The sequence below is a fragment of the Pyrgilauda ruficollis genome, unplaced genomic scaffold (assembly GCF_017590135.1).
Source record: "Pyrgilauda ruficollis isolate IOZ18807 unplaced genomic scaffold, ASM1759013v1 scaffold10, whole genome shotgun sequence".
Lineage (NCBI taxonomy): Eukaryota > Metazoa > Chordata > Aves > Passeriformes > Passeridae > Pyrgilauda > Pyrgilauda ruficollis.
The window spans coordinates 523,640-537,542 of record NW_024508101.1 but is presented as its reverse complement, the minus strand read 5'-3'; the positions used below and the strand labels follow the sequence as shown (position 1 = coordinate 537,542).

Genomic DNA, 13,903 nt, shown 5'->3' with positions numbered 1-13,903 from the left:
AAATGCTCAAAAATTACTACATACATAGTAAGAAGTGAAATAGGGTGAGAAACCCATAAAGAAACAAACTTTAACTGTATGAACAGGAGTGAAGTGGCAGATCCAGGCTGCACCACCAGCCAGTGAAGAGAATTTCCAGTTTTGTGGCTCCCCACACCAGCTTCAATGGTGACAGCTTTGCCAAGCTAAACTAAACTTCACTGCCAAACTACAATGTCCCCCTTCAGGGAAGGAAGTGCTACAGTTTCTGAACCAAACAATCACAAGTCTTTATTTTAACGTGAGAAAAGGCAAGGTACTTCCCTCCTAACCTGGCTTCAGCAAAGCACTTGGGGCAGGTTCCAGCAGATATCTCCCAGGGCAGACAGAGCAGCATGGAAAATTTGAGCTCTTAATGCTTTGCACATAGAGCTTTGCATTTGTACCACCCTCAAGATGTTAAGAAAGATATTTAAATGAAGAATGAGAGATGTCACATGTTTGCAATACACCAGGAACTACGCAAGGGAAGGTTCTGGCTGCTTCCATCTTGCAAAGCTCCTCCCAGCTGCCACGGCAAAGAGAATCACGGAACCCTACACTGGTTTGGCTGGGAAGGGACCCCAAATCCCACCCAGTGCCACCCTGCCATGGCAGGGACATCCTCCCCTGTCCCAGGCTGCTCCAAGCCCTGTCCAACCCGGCCTTGGGCACTGCCAGGGATCCAGGGCAGCCCCAGCCGCTCCGGGCACTGTGCCAGGGCTGCCCACCCTCCAGGGAAGCCTCTTCTGAGTCTGTGACCCAACCCTGCCCCCGGCCGCCGAAGCCATTCCCTCCTGCTGGCAATTCACTGCAGTTCGTGCCCGTTTCCCGCAGCTCCAGACCCTCCTGTCTGCCAGGCTGAGCGGCCCCAGCCCGGCCTCTCCCCGCCGCCCAAGGCCCGGCACTCACAGCTGTGCGAGCACTGCGGGATGATCACGGCGATGCTGAAGTAGTCGAAGCAAATCCCGCAGCGCAGCAAGTCATCCACGGCCTGCAAGGAGAGCGGGGTGAGCGCGGCCGGGGCTGTCCCGGCGGCGGGGCCGGCCGCTGCAGGCCCGGCCCATGGAACCAACGGGAACCACGGGAACCCGCGGGAAACGGCGGGAACCGGGATGGGAGCGGGATGGAACCAACGGGAACGGGAACTGGGATGGGAACCACGGGAACCGGCGGGAATGGGAACCGGGATGGGAACCAAGTGGAACGGGAACTACGGGAACCAGCGGGAACGGGAACCACGGGAACCGGGATGGAGCCGCCGGGAACGGGAACTGCCGGGAACGGGAAAGGGGATGAGAACGGGAACGGAACCGCAGGGAACCGGGAACGGGAACTACGGGGCTGGAAGCGCCGGGAAAGGGAAAGGGGCTGGGAGCGGGGCTGGCGCCGCGGGGAGCGGCAGTGGGCCGGAGCGGCGAAGCCGCCAGCGCGGCTCGCCTCGCACGCCCGAGATATTCCTGTTGGTTAAACTTGCTGCACTGGAGGTTTGTGCACACACACGTGGAGCATGTTGATCCATTTTTGTAATGCTCTACAGAACAGCACTAGCTCCCTCTGCTCCCTTCATTTCACAGGGGTGTTTTAAGCCCTTTCTGCAGCTGCTGCTGACTCAAACGTGCTCTTACCTGAGAACTCTGTGCACCCGTGCCTGATTTCGCCTATGAGTTTTTTTGTAGCAGTGCAATTTCTGTGCTCTTGCTCCTGATCTGAGCTAGTCTGATTTTTGAGTCAAGCCCAGCTCCCTCAGCTGGCACTCAGTGACACTCACATAAATCTGTATGAAAGGTGCTCCAGGACCCCCGTGATGGAGAATAAACCATCACAATGCTCTCTGCTGGCCTTGGGCACTGCGAGTCTGGATTTATATATTTGAATGGACCTGATTACTGCCTGCCCCTTGCCAAAAGTGCTAGATTTTACAGAATAGTGTCATTGCCACTTAAGTGCCTGTTCTTTTCACCTTAAGGAATCAATTTCTGCTTTCTCTGTGAGCTGTGACCTAATTCATATATCAAACTCCTACAGTTTTCTGTTCTCTTCGTTCCCTCATGCACAGGGCAGATCTTGGTTCACACATCCTGACAGGAGTTCACTGGATGGGAATGAACTCGCCCAGGAATGGGCACAGAGGGTTCGTGGGTTCATTTCTGCAGCAACGCGTTTATTTTTTGTTTAAGTGGACTGATGAAGAGCAAAGGGCAGTGAGTTTACAGCCAAGCACCGTCCACACAGACCGCTGCTGAATAAAACAATTTAAACTGCTTCCACGGTAAAAGCACCACATGAAAGAAGCCTGGAAGGTCTGTGCTTTCAGCTGGGAGCATCCCCTGCTCGGGCAGGACGGTCCCTTGAGCGGGCTGGGTGAGCCTTTCCCGGGGGGATGCAGGGCTGGGAGCATCCCCTGCTCGGGCAGGACGGTCCCTTGAGCGGGCTGGGTGAGCCTTTCCCGGGGGGATGCAGGGCTGGGAGCATCCCCTGCTCGGGCAGGACGGTCCCTTGAGCGGGCTGGGCGAGCCATCCCCCCTGGGGATGCAGGGCTGGGGGCTGCCCCGGCGCAGGAGGAGCTCTGCTGGCCGGCGAGCCCTCCTGCCCGGCCGGAGCCGCCCCAGCCCGGCCGGAGCCCTGCCGGGCGGGACAGCCCCGCTCCTCTGCAGCAGCGCTTCCCTCTGCCATCGGCACCGGGCACTGTGCAGCACCAATAAACTGCTCTGTCCTGCTGAACGGCCAAGATGCTGCTTGTTACTGTACACAGAACACATCTCCTCCTTCCCAGCCCCTGAAATACTCATTTAAATTAAAATACCAGGAGGTCCCAACTGCATTTTCATACGCTTGCCCTGTTCTGTTAGCAAAGTATGGAAAAGCTTAGCAGGAGGTGGAACAGTCTGACTCAAAGCAAATCTCCAAAAGCTACTGATTTTCACTTGTGTTGTTGAGACAAAATATTTAAGTGGAGTTTTATATAATTCCCAGCTGGTTGTGCACAATCTAATAACGTAAAGAGCATTTGTTCCCCCGTGGTGCTCAGGGCCTCGTGCAGAAATGTTTTTTCCTCCATGCCCCAACAAAGAAAGAGCTCATCCTCAGCTGCCTTTAGTACGTGGATCTTGAAACTAAAACCCAACACTCCAGCAAGGTCTGCCTCGTGTGTCTGTGTGTCACTGGGCATTCTTCATTAGAGATGTGCAAATGCAGCACAGAAACAAGCCTCTGGACACCAGCATGCAGACTGGATGAAAAATCAGCAGAAGAACATACTGTACTTAAAAAGAAAATATCAAACCCCAAACCAGAGAACATTTTGAGTTAATTGTTTCTAAGTATTCTCAGAGATTCCTTAATATTTAAAGCAGTAGAAAGTTTCTCATCATGTCATTCCCAACTGGAAAGAAGAACCTGAAACCATGGGTGAAATTGTTCAGAAATATTTAACATTGACCTTGCTCCGCCTTGTGTTAAAGTTGACAACCATTTATTGATTTCTCCAGGACTAAATTTAGTCTGATGTTGAGAATTTTGGAACAAAAGGTCCCACATCATTGTGGTTTAACCCCAGTCAGCACCCAAGCCTCACACAGCCACTCCCTCGCTCCCCCACCAGTGGGACTGGTGATAGAATCAGAAGGGCAGAAGTGAGAAAACTCGTGGCTTGAGATAAAGACAGTTTAATAGGTGAAGCAAAGCCACAGACACAAGCAAAGTAAAGGAATTAATTCACTGCCTTCCCTGGGCAGGCAGGTGTTCAGCCACCTCCAGGACAGCAGGGCTCCACCTCAGGCAGCAGTGACGTGGGAAGACAAACCCCAGTGACCCCCACCTTGTGGACTGAGCTTGGTGTCCTGTGGTCTGGAACATCCCTTGGGTCAGCTGGGATCACCTTTCCTGGCTGTTTGCTCTCCCAGCTTTCTCACCAGCATGGCAGCACAAGGAGCAGGAAAGGCCTTGGTTCTGTGTGAGCCCTGCTCAGACAGGGCAAAAACACCTGTATTTATAATCCCTGTGTTCAGCTCAAATCCCAAACACAGCCCCACACTGCCACTGGGAAGAAAATTCCCTCTAGCCCAGGCAGCAGCAGGAGGGGAGCAGCCAGAGGATGTCCTGGAGCACTGTGGGGTCAGCCCTGCAGGGCCTGGTGGTGCTTTGCACTGCGATGTTCAAGGACAGCAGACTGCAGGGGCAGCTTCAGAGGTGCTGCTTTTCATTTCTTGCCACTGGTTTTTGGCTGAAAGCCTCTGTTTCAGCGCTGCTCCCACCAGCCCAGTGCCATTCCAGTCCCTGGCAGCCTCGTGTGCAGCCAGCAATGCCCAGAGCCTCCCTCACAGCCTCCAAGCACACAAGGCACAGCAAATGCTGACAGCCTTTCACTAGTCAGCATGTTCCCAGCCCACCCAAAATGTTCCCAGTTTATCACCCTAGCAGAGGTTGTGCTGGCAGGTCCCTCTAACACAACCTTTGCTGCTTTGGCTGTGCCACAGCTCCACAAGTGTCTGGTCATTTCACACAGAAATTACTTGAAAGCACAAATTAAATCCTTTTTTCTTTTTTTGGTTTTTTTTTAGTCTACTGCAATTATTTTAGGCCAAGATAAATCAGCCAAAAGCATCTTACTGTTTTACAGAGCAGCATGGAAACTTCCATGAAAATGCGGTTAGTTAGCGGCCAAAGGAGCCAGAAATAATATTTAAACTTTCTCCTGGAGTGCTTTAAGATGGACAAGACAAATAAAATCACTCTGGGAATTTTGTAGTGAACCAGTGCTGGCTGAGCTGGGCCTGACCTGCGGGCAGGTGAAATGACAGTGGCTGCTGGACAGGCAGCCTGGGGAGAGGGGCAGCAGGTGAGCAGGCAGAGAGAGCTGAGCTGGGACAGGGACACGGAGTCAGAGAGTGAGCCAGCAGTGACCTGGCCTTTGCTGCCCGGGGCCTTCTGCCAACAGCAACAAGAAACACTGGGTGACATTTCAGAGACATTGCTTTGCACATGCACGTATCTCCCATTTGGACAATGATGCTGATCTAGTAAATGTTAGAAAAATCTTGAGTAATCTCACTAGCTCCAAACTACTCCAGTATAAAAACTCCCACATTGATAATCCATGCACTCTTAGACACAGTGATAGGTCTGTAATACTTTCCATTCTCTTTGATTGTCTCCCAACAGTGCATTCCAATGCCAGCTTTGTGCCTTAGAGGCACTCTTTGGCTGTTTGGTTCTTAGCCTGGGTGCAATTCCCTTCCCCACCATTTAAAATAAACCAAAGGGGGGGGGGGGGGGGGGGGAACCAGGAATAAGAGAAGAAAAAAAAGCTGAATTAAATTAATTCAGCTGCTTGCAGAAAGATGAGGGTGTTGAGCATTTTGAGAACAAGTACCAGCAAGAGCCCAGAAACAAAATCCCAGCCCCAGGAAAGGCTAAGACCCTTCCTTCTCAGTGGGAGATGACTTTACTTTCCAGCTCCTAGTTTCTCTCAGTGATTCCCTGGGCAGTTATTCTGTATATAACTGCAGTGCTCTGTATCCCACCAGAGACCTGAGATGGAGGCCATAGGCAGAGGCTGACAAATAGAAAACAACAATTTGCATTCCCATGCAGACAAAACGGGTAAATCAGGTGAAATCCAAAGGCAAGAGAGTCAACACGTTAACAGAAGTGTTTCTTAGTTGACATTTCAGCTCTCCTGCACAGATTTAGCCTTTTTCAGCTAGGAAAGGGACTCGGGAGCAGTTTGGATACAAATTGTTGGCAGTCCCTTGTGCCATATGGCTGCTGATTTGCCACCAAAATGCCCATTGCTGGGACTTCATTCCTCTGCTAAACACTGTTAGGGTTGTTCTGCTGCTGTATTTACCACTTCATTGCTGCCTTCCCCTGTTCCTAAACAGTCCTCAGCCTATGCAGGGGTAGCAGACCTCCCTCCACTCCATCTCTCTGCCAGGTAAGACATTCCCCAGACATGCCCCTGCTCCTGTGAAGGTTCATTTGTCCTCCCTGTAAATTACTGGGAGGTGCAAGAGAGGCCCGAGAGCTCCTCCTGGGGCTCTGGCCCCTCAGGCAGCCCTTCCCAGCTCGATTTAATTAAGAACAGCTCTCACCAGCCAGGCTGCCTTGCTTTGCCATGGGTTGTGCATTTGTGCCCCTTGTGCCCAGAGGTGCCCGAGGGCAGGGATGCCTCCAGCAGCCCAGTCCCTGTGCATGAGCACACCCCAGCACTGCCTCACCAGGAGGCTGAGGAGCCCCAGAGCCACTGGGGATGCATTTCCCTGGATCAGGGGGCCTCAGCAGTCTGGCTGCTCCTCGTGCCACTGTGTGTCACCTCCAGCTCGGCTCACTGTGCTGAACTCAGCAGAATTCACTGGTGCGTTTCACCGGTGAGCTGCTGCTCATCATCAGCAGGGTAAAACACTCACAACAAGAACTATGAAGAGGCAATTTCGGCTTCTGCTCAGCTTAGCCTGTTTATGCCTGGATTTATGTGCCAGAATGAAACTAAACAGAGGGAGGAGGAACCATTTGTCACCAGAACACATGCAGAAAAAGCAGCTCCAGCCTGTCCATGGCGCAGCAGCCTGCTCTAGTAGTGCACAAACCACTGCTGATGAGTCTGGGCTGAGGTGTGTGTAGGGATTGATGCCAGTGGTGAAAAACAAAACCTCTCGGAGTGTTGGCAGCTGAAACACCAGGTAATTACTTAATTGACTCCATGATCTCCACCTTGGAGCAGCAGCCTGCAGCACTCAGGCTAAAAGCAGAAGCCCATTAGTAATTCTGGCAGCAGTTAACGTCCCAGACCATGGAAAGCAGAAGCCCAGAGCATGGCTGGTGCAGTGTCTGGAAGCTGAGACACACCTGCATCCATCCATCTGCCTGGAGCACTCACCTCTGCTGGACCAGCAGCTCCTCCTGCTCTGACCAGAGACACAGACCCAGAGTGTCCAGAACTGAGATCCAGGCAGGGAAACAACACCAAAATTCAAGACATATCAACAGAAATTCAGCACAGAAGAGAATTAGCCCCATTCCCTGGTGGGTGGTATTGGGCAGACTGGCACAGGAGTCCTGCTGGGACGTGGGGAGGTGGGAGCCTTGGGACGGGCAGGGGGCACCAGATCCACACCAGGTCTGCACTGGAATCAAGAGGCAAACAGGTGAGCAAAGTTATAAAGGTGCTGCAGAGTACCACTGCCAGAATGGGGCAGCTCTGTGGGAATAAAGCCACATTTGGGGCCACTTTGGCTGTTGGCTCTGTAAAACATTTCCTTGCATTCCCCTGAGACAGGCCAGCCCTCACCAACACACTCACACACCAGAGGGATGCAGCCCCGGGTCTGTCACTTGCTGCCATCAGCCCTGTCCTGGGGAAGGCACCAGCACCCAGTGCCAGCACCCAGGTCTGGAGGGCACAGCGGTGCCACCAAGGCTGCCACACCGGGCACACCACAGCCCAGCCCTCAGCTCGTTCAGCTGTCAGCACTGTGCATCAATAACCTCAGCCTGAACACAGGTAATTGTCCCGTTAAGCTGACTTTGGCAGGAATAAATCCAGCCTGGCACCAGCTGGGCTGGGACAATGTGTTTGTCCTTGCTGTCAGCTCGTGGCAGCGGGGCCAGGAGCAGCTGGATCCCAAGCCACGAGCAAGCAGCAAAAGGGAAGGGGGGGCTGCACACAAGGCTTGTCCCCAAAAGCCCTGTGAACAATGTATAACTTCTTACAGGAAACAATCATTTATATCATTCCCATGGACTTCAGTTGCCACACCAGGGAGGAGGGAAGGCATTAGTCATGCACTAGCAGATGTTTTGACTTACGTAAGACTAAATTTTTTTATTTTTTTCTTTTAAGAAAAAGGCTGCATCTCACCTAGAGCCTTCTTGAGAGCCTGCTCACCCTCAGCCATTGCCACGGCCTCACAAGCTCAGCACTGCCCTGCTCCACGGCACAGCTCTGCCAGCTTCAGCACTTGCCCAGTCTTTGCTAAATATCTTATTCTTATAAAGGCTATCTTGAAGGGGGCAAAAAAAAAATGGATGCAGCAACAGTTTGGAGACAGAAATGCAACAGAAATTCCATCAGAGTTCAGCAGCAGCAGGTGGGGGGTGGGAAATGCAGCCAAGGACAGTTATTTCTTGTCAGCCGAGACACATCCAGGAGGGAAACAAGCCCTTAGCTTTGGGTGGGATAGGGAGGTTTGGGCTGGTGACCAGCACGGCTGACAGCCCTTTCCTGGGCCAAGCACAGGGAGCTGTGGCCAGGCTGAGAGCCCACCCAGCCCCATCCGCAGTGCACGAGCTCCCTGGGACAGCAGCCAAAGGATCTGCACCAGCTCCCAGCCAAGCTCTCACTCCTCAAACCTCCGAGTGCCCCAGGCAGCTGCGCGTCCTAATGAAGAAATTTATCTTCGTTAGATAGAACCGGACACGTTTGCATGCCCAGAGATGAGCCTCATGCTGATGGGGCTGGGCTGGAATTAGGAGCTGCCAGAGGGTGCCTGGCCTTTGGAAGCTGTCAGGAGGGTGTTATTAGATTTAAAGGTCTGGGATAAGCTTTGCTCCGGAGCTGGAGCTTCATTTCCGACACACAAACCTCCTCTGACTTTGCAGCACCAAGGAGTCCAAGCCCAGGTCTCTGGAAGATTCCTGGGGAGGGAAGAGGCATCTCTGTGGAACACAGCAAGGCTGGTTTACCTGCAGTGCTTATGCTGATCTGATGCATGAGACATTTAAAGTCCAGCAAATTACACGCTTATCCCAATAAAAACTTAAACCAAGATGTTTCAACAGCTGCTGCCTCCCACCCCACAAGCAAGGGAAGTGATCCCAAAGGGCAGCAGGAATGTGGTGCTGTTTTCCAGCTGAGCTGGGATCATAAAAAGATTTCCAATTGCTTCAGAGTATTTACAGAAGATGGATAATGCTGCAGTCTCTCAGGCCTGCTAAAGCCTGGTTTCCAGTGTTTCTACAGTGAGGCTGTAGCTGTATGTTAAGGGGAAATAAAAAAGTTCTTAAAAGTTGGGTAAATACTCCTATTTTCATTGTGTGCCTGCAGCCAGCTCAGGTACAAGACACAGCACAGCCTCCCAGGGCGGGGGTCACTCAGCCCTGGCTGGTGCAGGTCCTGCTGGAGCCCAGGGCAGGCAGGGCTGGGGACAGTGGGGGCACAGGAACACTCCAGACACCCAGCACGTCAGCACTGGTCAGCCAGGGCAGGGCTCCACTCCAGGGACATGGGGACAATGCCTTGGGCTGGAGCAGGGAGCGAAACATTCAAAGAAAAAAACCAAAATTGAAACCAAGCTCAGAATGCACCAAACCACAGCAGCACTGGCTGTGCCAGCACTGTCCCTCCCACGGCTGATGAGCTATCCCTGGGCAGGGCCAGGCAGCTGACAGCTGAAAAACACTCGGCCAGTTTCAAGAATCAGTCTCATCTGGCAAGTGTTTTCTCCTCTGCACAGGAAATCAGACATATGCTGGCAGGGAATGCCTCCAAACCCACGCACACAGGAAAATCTCTGCCACGTGCCTGGGGCTGGGGTCGCTCCTGCTGCCCTGCCCCGGGGGCTGGGCTGTTGGGCAGCCCCAGACACCAGGGGTGCCATGGGCAGAGGGGATCAGGCAGGAAAAAGGGCCCTAAACAGCCCAGCAGGGCACGGTCCAGCCACAAGCAACGAGGGTGCAATAAATCTACACCTTAGCAATTAATATCCACCCTCCAAAAGCCAATGTAACAGAGCATCTCTCAAATGCTCACAAGAGCAGGGAACTCCAGGAAAGAGAGAGCTGCTGCCCAAAGGGATCTGCAGCCACATCTGAGCTGAAACAGCAGCAGGGGCTGCAAAACCCCTCTGAGCTGGGATGCTGGGGTCAGCCACTGCCCTCAGGTGGCCTCAGACATCCCACGTGGCCCTGGCTCCCACTGGGAAGGAACGGCCCTCTCTGCACCCTGGGCTACAGGCTGGCTCCCCGGTGTGGCCCGTGGCTGTGCACAATGCCAGGCTCAGGGCACAGCCAGTTCCAGGGCAGAGCCATTCCCAGGGCACAGCCAGTTCCAGGGCACGGCCAGGCTCAGGGCTGAGCCATTCCCAGGGCAGAGCCATTCCCAGGGCAGAGCCAGACTCAGAGGCCAAGGGAGGGACAGGGAGCCATGCACAGCTCCTGCCATGGGCTCACAGCAGGCTCTGGGCACCCACAGCACACAGCTCTGTTTCAGTTTTAAGCATCAATGGAAAATCTTTACCCAATTTGCTGAAAGCACTTCAGTGTCTTTGCACACGAAAAAAATTACTAAAATGTATTAGCAATTTGGGTTATTTCATTCAGTCAGCAGGACTGAGAGCACTTGTTTCACTTTGAGCCCAGCTTCAAAGCACTAATCACGAAGTTCTGCATCATTTCCTTTACATTTCATTTCTGTGTCATTTTTTCATTCATTAGCTATGAGTGTGACAGGTGCCAGAGTGCCCTTAGGTGTCCCTTGGAGCACACAGAGGCTCCTGGATCCATCCATACTGAACTGCTGGACCAATCCCAGTGAAAGGCAAGTCACCCACAGGCCATTCCTTGGCAGTCAGAGATGACTGGAGGCAGCTGAGAGCCCTTCCATCACCGCGGGGTCCCAGTGAGGTGCTGGTGAGGCAGACCCAAGGCACTGTCACCCTCCAGCTGTGCCCTGCTCCAGCAGCCCAGGAGCACCCCGGAGCTGCCAGCGAGGGCTCTGCTCTCTCTCCTCACCCGCGGAGAGCAGGGCTAGCTGGGCAGCATCTGCCCCCCAGCCCTCTCTGTCCGCCTCCGCGCCTGCATTTAAGCTGTTTTTAGGCAGTTTTCCGTTTGATGCAATTCCCTGCCCGCATCCCCCTGAAGCGGGATGGGAGGAGCCGGTCCCTGCTCGGCCTGGGCTCTGCCTTGTGCCCCATCCCAGCAGCATCCAGCGGTGCAGGCTCCCAGCGAGGAGCACCCAGCACCAGGCGAGGCGGCGCTCGCACTCTCTCCAGTCAAAAGGAATTCCCGACTTCAGAGGGAAACCAACACGCGCGGCGGAGCGCAGCAGTGTGGAAAGGTAATTTAAATGCAAATGCTACAATCGGCCCACAGGAATTAATAAATACATTCCATTTATTGTTCACGCTTAGAGTTAATGATTATTGCACCTCACCTGGGTAACTGGACCCTCTGGAGAGAATCAGGTATTCATTTCAGTTCAGTCAGTGACAGCCTGCGCTGCACTTTTACCCGGAGGAAAAGGGAAAGGAAAAGGGGAAAAGAAAGAGGAAGCGGGCACCGAGCGCGCCTGGCACACACCGAGCGCGCCTGGCACACACCTGCTACACACCGAGTGTGCCTGGCACACACCTGGCACACACCGAACACGCCTGGCACACACCTGGCACACACCGAGTGCGCCTGGCACACACCTGGCACACACCGAGCGCACATATCACACAGCTGGCACACACCTGGAGCACACCTTGCACGCCTGTCACACACCCCGCAGAGGCCTCACCAGTGTCACACACAGCTGGTCCACAGCTGGCACCCTCCAGGGCCCGGCCAAACCCCGCTCCTCCACACGCCGCCGCTGCCCAGGGACCTGCCGGAGCCAGCCCCGGGCTCTCCCGGGCGGTGCCCAGGACGCTCCCGCGGTGGGTACCGGGCCGTGTCAGAACCGGACCGTGCTGCTGCCGGCTGCTCTCGGTGATGAGGAGAGGGTGGTGACCAGGGCAGCCCGGAGCCCACCCTGCACTCACCTCCCGCGAGGCCGAGCCCATTAACCGTATTTAAGGAGCCGTGATTAAGGACGGGGTGATGCAGGTCGAGCCCCACCTGCAGCTTGCCCAGCCCTCCCCGTGCCCGTGGCCCACACAGCCCCACCGAGCATCACCAGCAGCGTCTGCAGCTGCCCCAGCTCCAGGACGGATGATGGATGCAATCAGGGAGCTCTGCCTCTCCACGCCGCCAAGATGGGAGGGGAATGAAGCTACAACCCAGCAGAAAAAAACCAAAAATAAAACAATGGGAAGAGACATAACCCAGCCTGAAGAGTCCAGCGCAGTTCCTCAGAGCCTGGGTGCGAAGGGCTCTGGGCTCTGGGGCTGTTTGTTTAGAATGTGAGTTTTTTGTCCCCTCAGCACCATAAACAGCAGGCAGAGCGCGGCTGCAGGGGCAGGAGACAGTGTCTGTACTGCCCAGGGCAGGGCAGGATGCTGAGGGGCATAGGAGGGTGTGGGGAAGAAGCACAGGCAAGAGGCAGCAAATGTTCTGAAACCACAGACAACATTTTTGAGAAAAGTTAAGCAGTTTATTCAACAGGATGAGTCCACATCCAACCAGTGGCTTCATCTACATGGCATCACCAGCACACACGAGGACCCACTCAGACACTCTAGCTGACGGCATCTCACCATACGTTACAGAGACAACACCAGAGGAGGAAGAGGAGGAGGAGGATGGCCGGTGCAGCGGGCAGCAGCCGGCGGTTTCCCACGGCCTCCCGGCACAACCAACCCCGTCCCCACCAGACCCCGCAGCCCAGCCACGCAAAGCAAACCAGAGTCGGGACATCTACTGCCGCCCCGCGAGAACCACAACACTGCTAGGTAAATTACACACCTGGGACACAAAAACGACCTACCAGGGACTTCAGCCTAAGGAACAAAGTGCAGTCATGGCCGCCCCGGGCCCACGCTCCGGTGCTGAGGGTCTGTCCAGGCAGGGTGGGGTGCCACCGTGCTCCCCTCACGGCAGGGCCACGGCTGGGATGGGCAGGGCCGCAGTGCCACCACACTGCCCTCACGGCAGGGCCATGGCTGGGACGGGCAGGGCCGCAGTGCCACCGCGCTCCCCTCATGGCAGGGCCATGGCTGGGATGGATGGCAGGGCCGCAGTGCCACCACACTGCCCTCATGGCAGGCCACGGCTGGGATGGATAGGGCAGGGCTGTGGTACCACCACATTCCCCTCATGGCAGGGCCATGGCCGGGAGGGGTGGGCTGGACAGGGCAGGGACACAGTGCCACCACGCTCCCCTCATGGCAGGGCCATGGCTAGGATGGATGGCAGGGCCACAGTGCCACTGCACTCCCCCCATGGCAAGGCCACAGCCATGGCTGGGAGGGGTGACACGGTGCCACCACGCTCCCCTCACCACCATGGCAGGGCCATGGCCATGGCCGGGCTGGACGGGGCTGAGCCCAGAGCTGAGCCCAGAGCAGCGCTCGCTCTGCACAGCAGAGACACAGCTGCCCTGAGCAGCCACCCTCCACAGCCCAGGGCACAGCTCATCCAGCCAGGGCACAGCTCACCCAGCCAGAGCACAGCTCACCCAGCGAAGGCACAGCTCACCCAGCCAGGGCACAGCTCACCCAGGGCACAGCTCATCCAGCCAGAGCACAGCTCACCCAGCCCAGGGCACAGCTCATCCAGCCAGGGCACAGCTCACCCAGCCTGGGCACAGCTCACCCAGCCCCGGGCACAGCTCACCCAGCCCAAGGCACAGCTCACCCAGCCCGGGGCACAGCTCACCCAGCCAGGGCACAGCTCACCCAGCCCGGGCACAGCTCACCCAGCCAGGGCACAGCTCATCCAGCCAGGGCACAGCTCACCCAGCCTGGGCACAGCTCACCCAGCCCCGGGCACAGCTCATCCAGCAAAGGCACAGCTCACCCAGCCTGAGCACAGCTCACCCAGCCAGGGCACAGCTCACCCAGCCCGGCTCCTGCGGCAGCTCGGCCGTGGGTCGTCACAGTGAAGCTCTGTGAACTCTGAAGCCCACACACAGTCTGTGCCCTCAGGGAGGTACCGAGGATCGGAGTCAGTCACTCACAAACCATGAGCGAGTTCCAGTTATGATGCTCCTACAACGTATGTGGTTCGATTTTGTGCCAAGTTC

The 13,903-nt window shown here is 55.4% G+C and overlaps 1 protein-coding gene across 1 annotated transcript in view; it reads right to left on the bottom strand.

Annotated features, from left to right (window-relative positions):
• The window catches only part of RAD18 (RAD18 E3 ubiquitin protein ligase), a 37,991-nt gene extending 26,208 nt beyond the window's left edge, over positions 1 to 11,783 (bottom strand). The window contains exons 1-3 of the mRNA XM_041461935.1: positions 11,519 to 11,783; positions 11,379 to 11,429; positions 931 to 1,068 (exon numbers count right to left, since the gene is read on the bottom strand). Of these exons, the coding sequence (XP_041317869.1) occupies positions 931 to 1,068; positions 11,379 to 11,429; positions 11,519 to 11,783 (454 nt within the window). The remainder of the gene's footprint in view (positions 1 to 930; positions 1,069 to 11,378; positions 11,430 to 11,518) is intronic.
• Between the last annotated feature and the right edge of the window lie 2,120 nt (positions 11,784 to 13,903).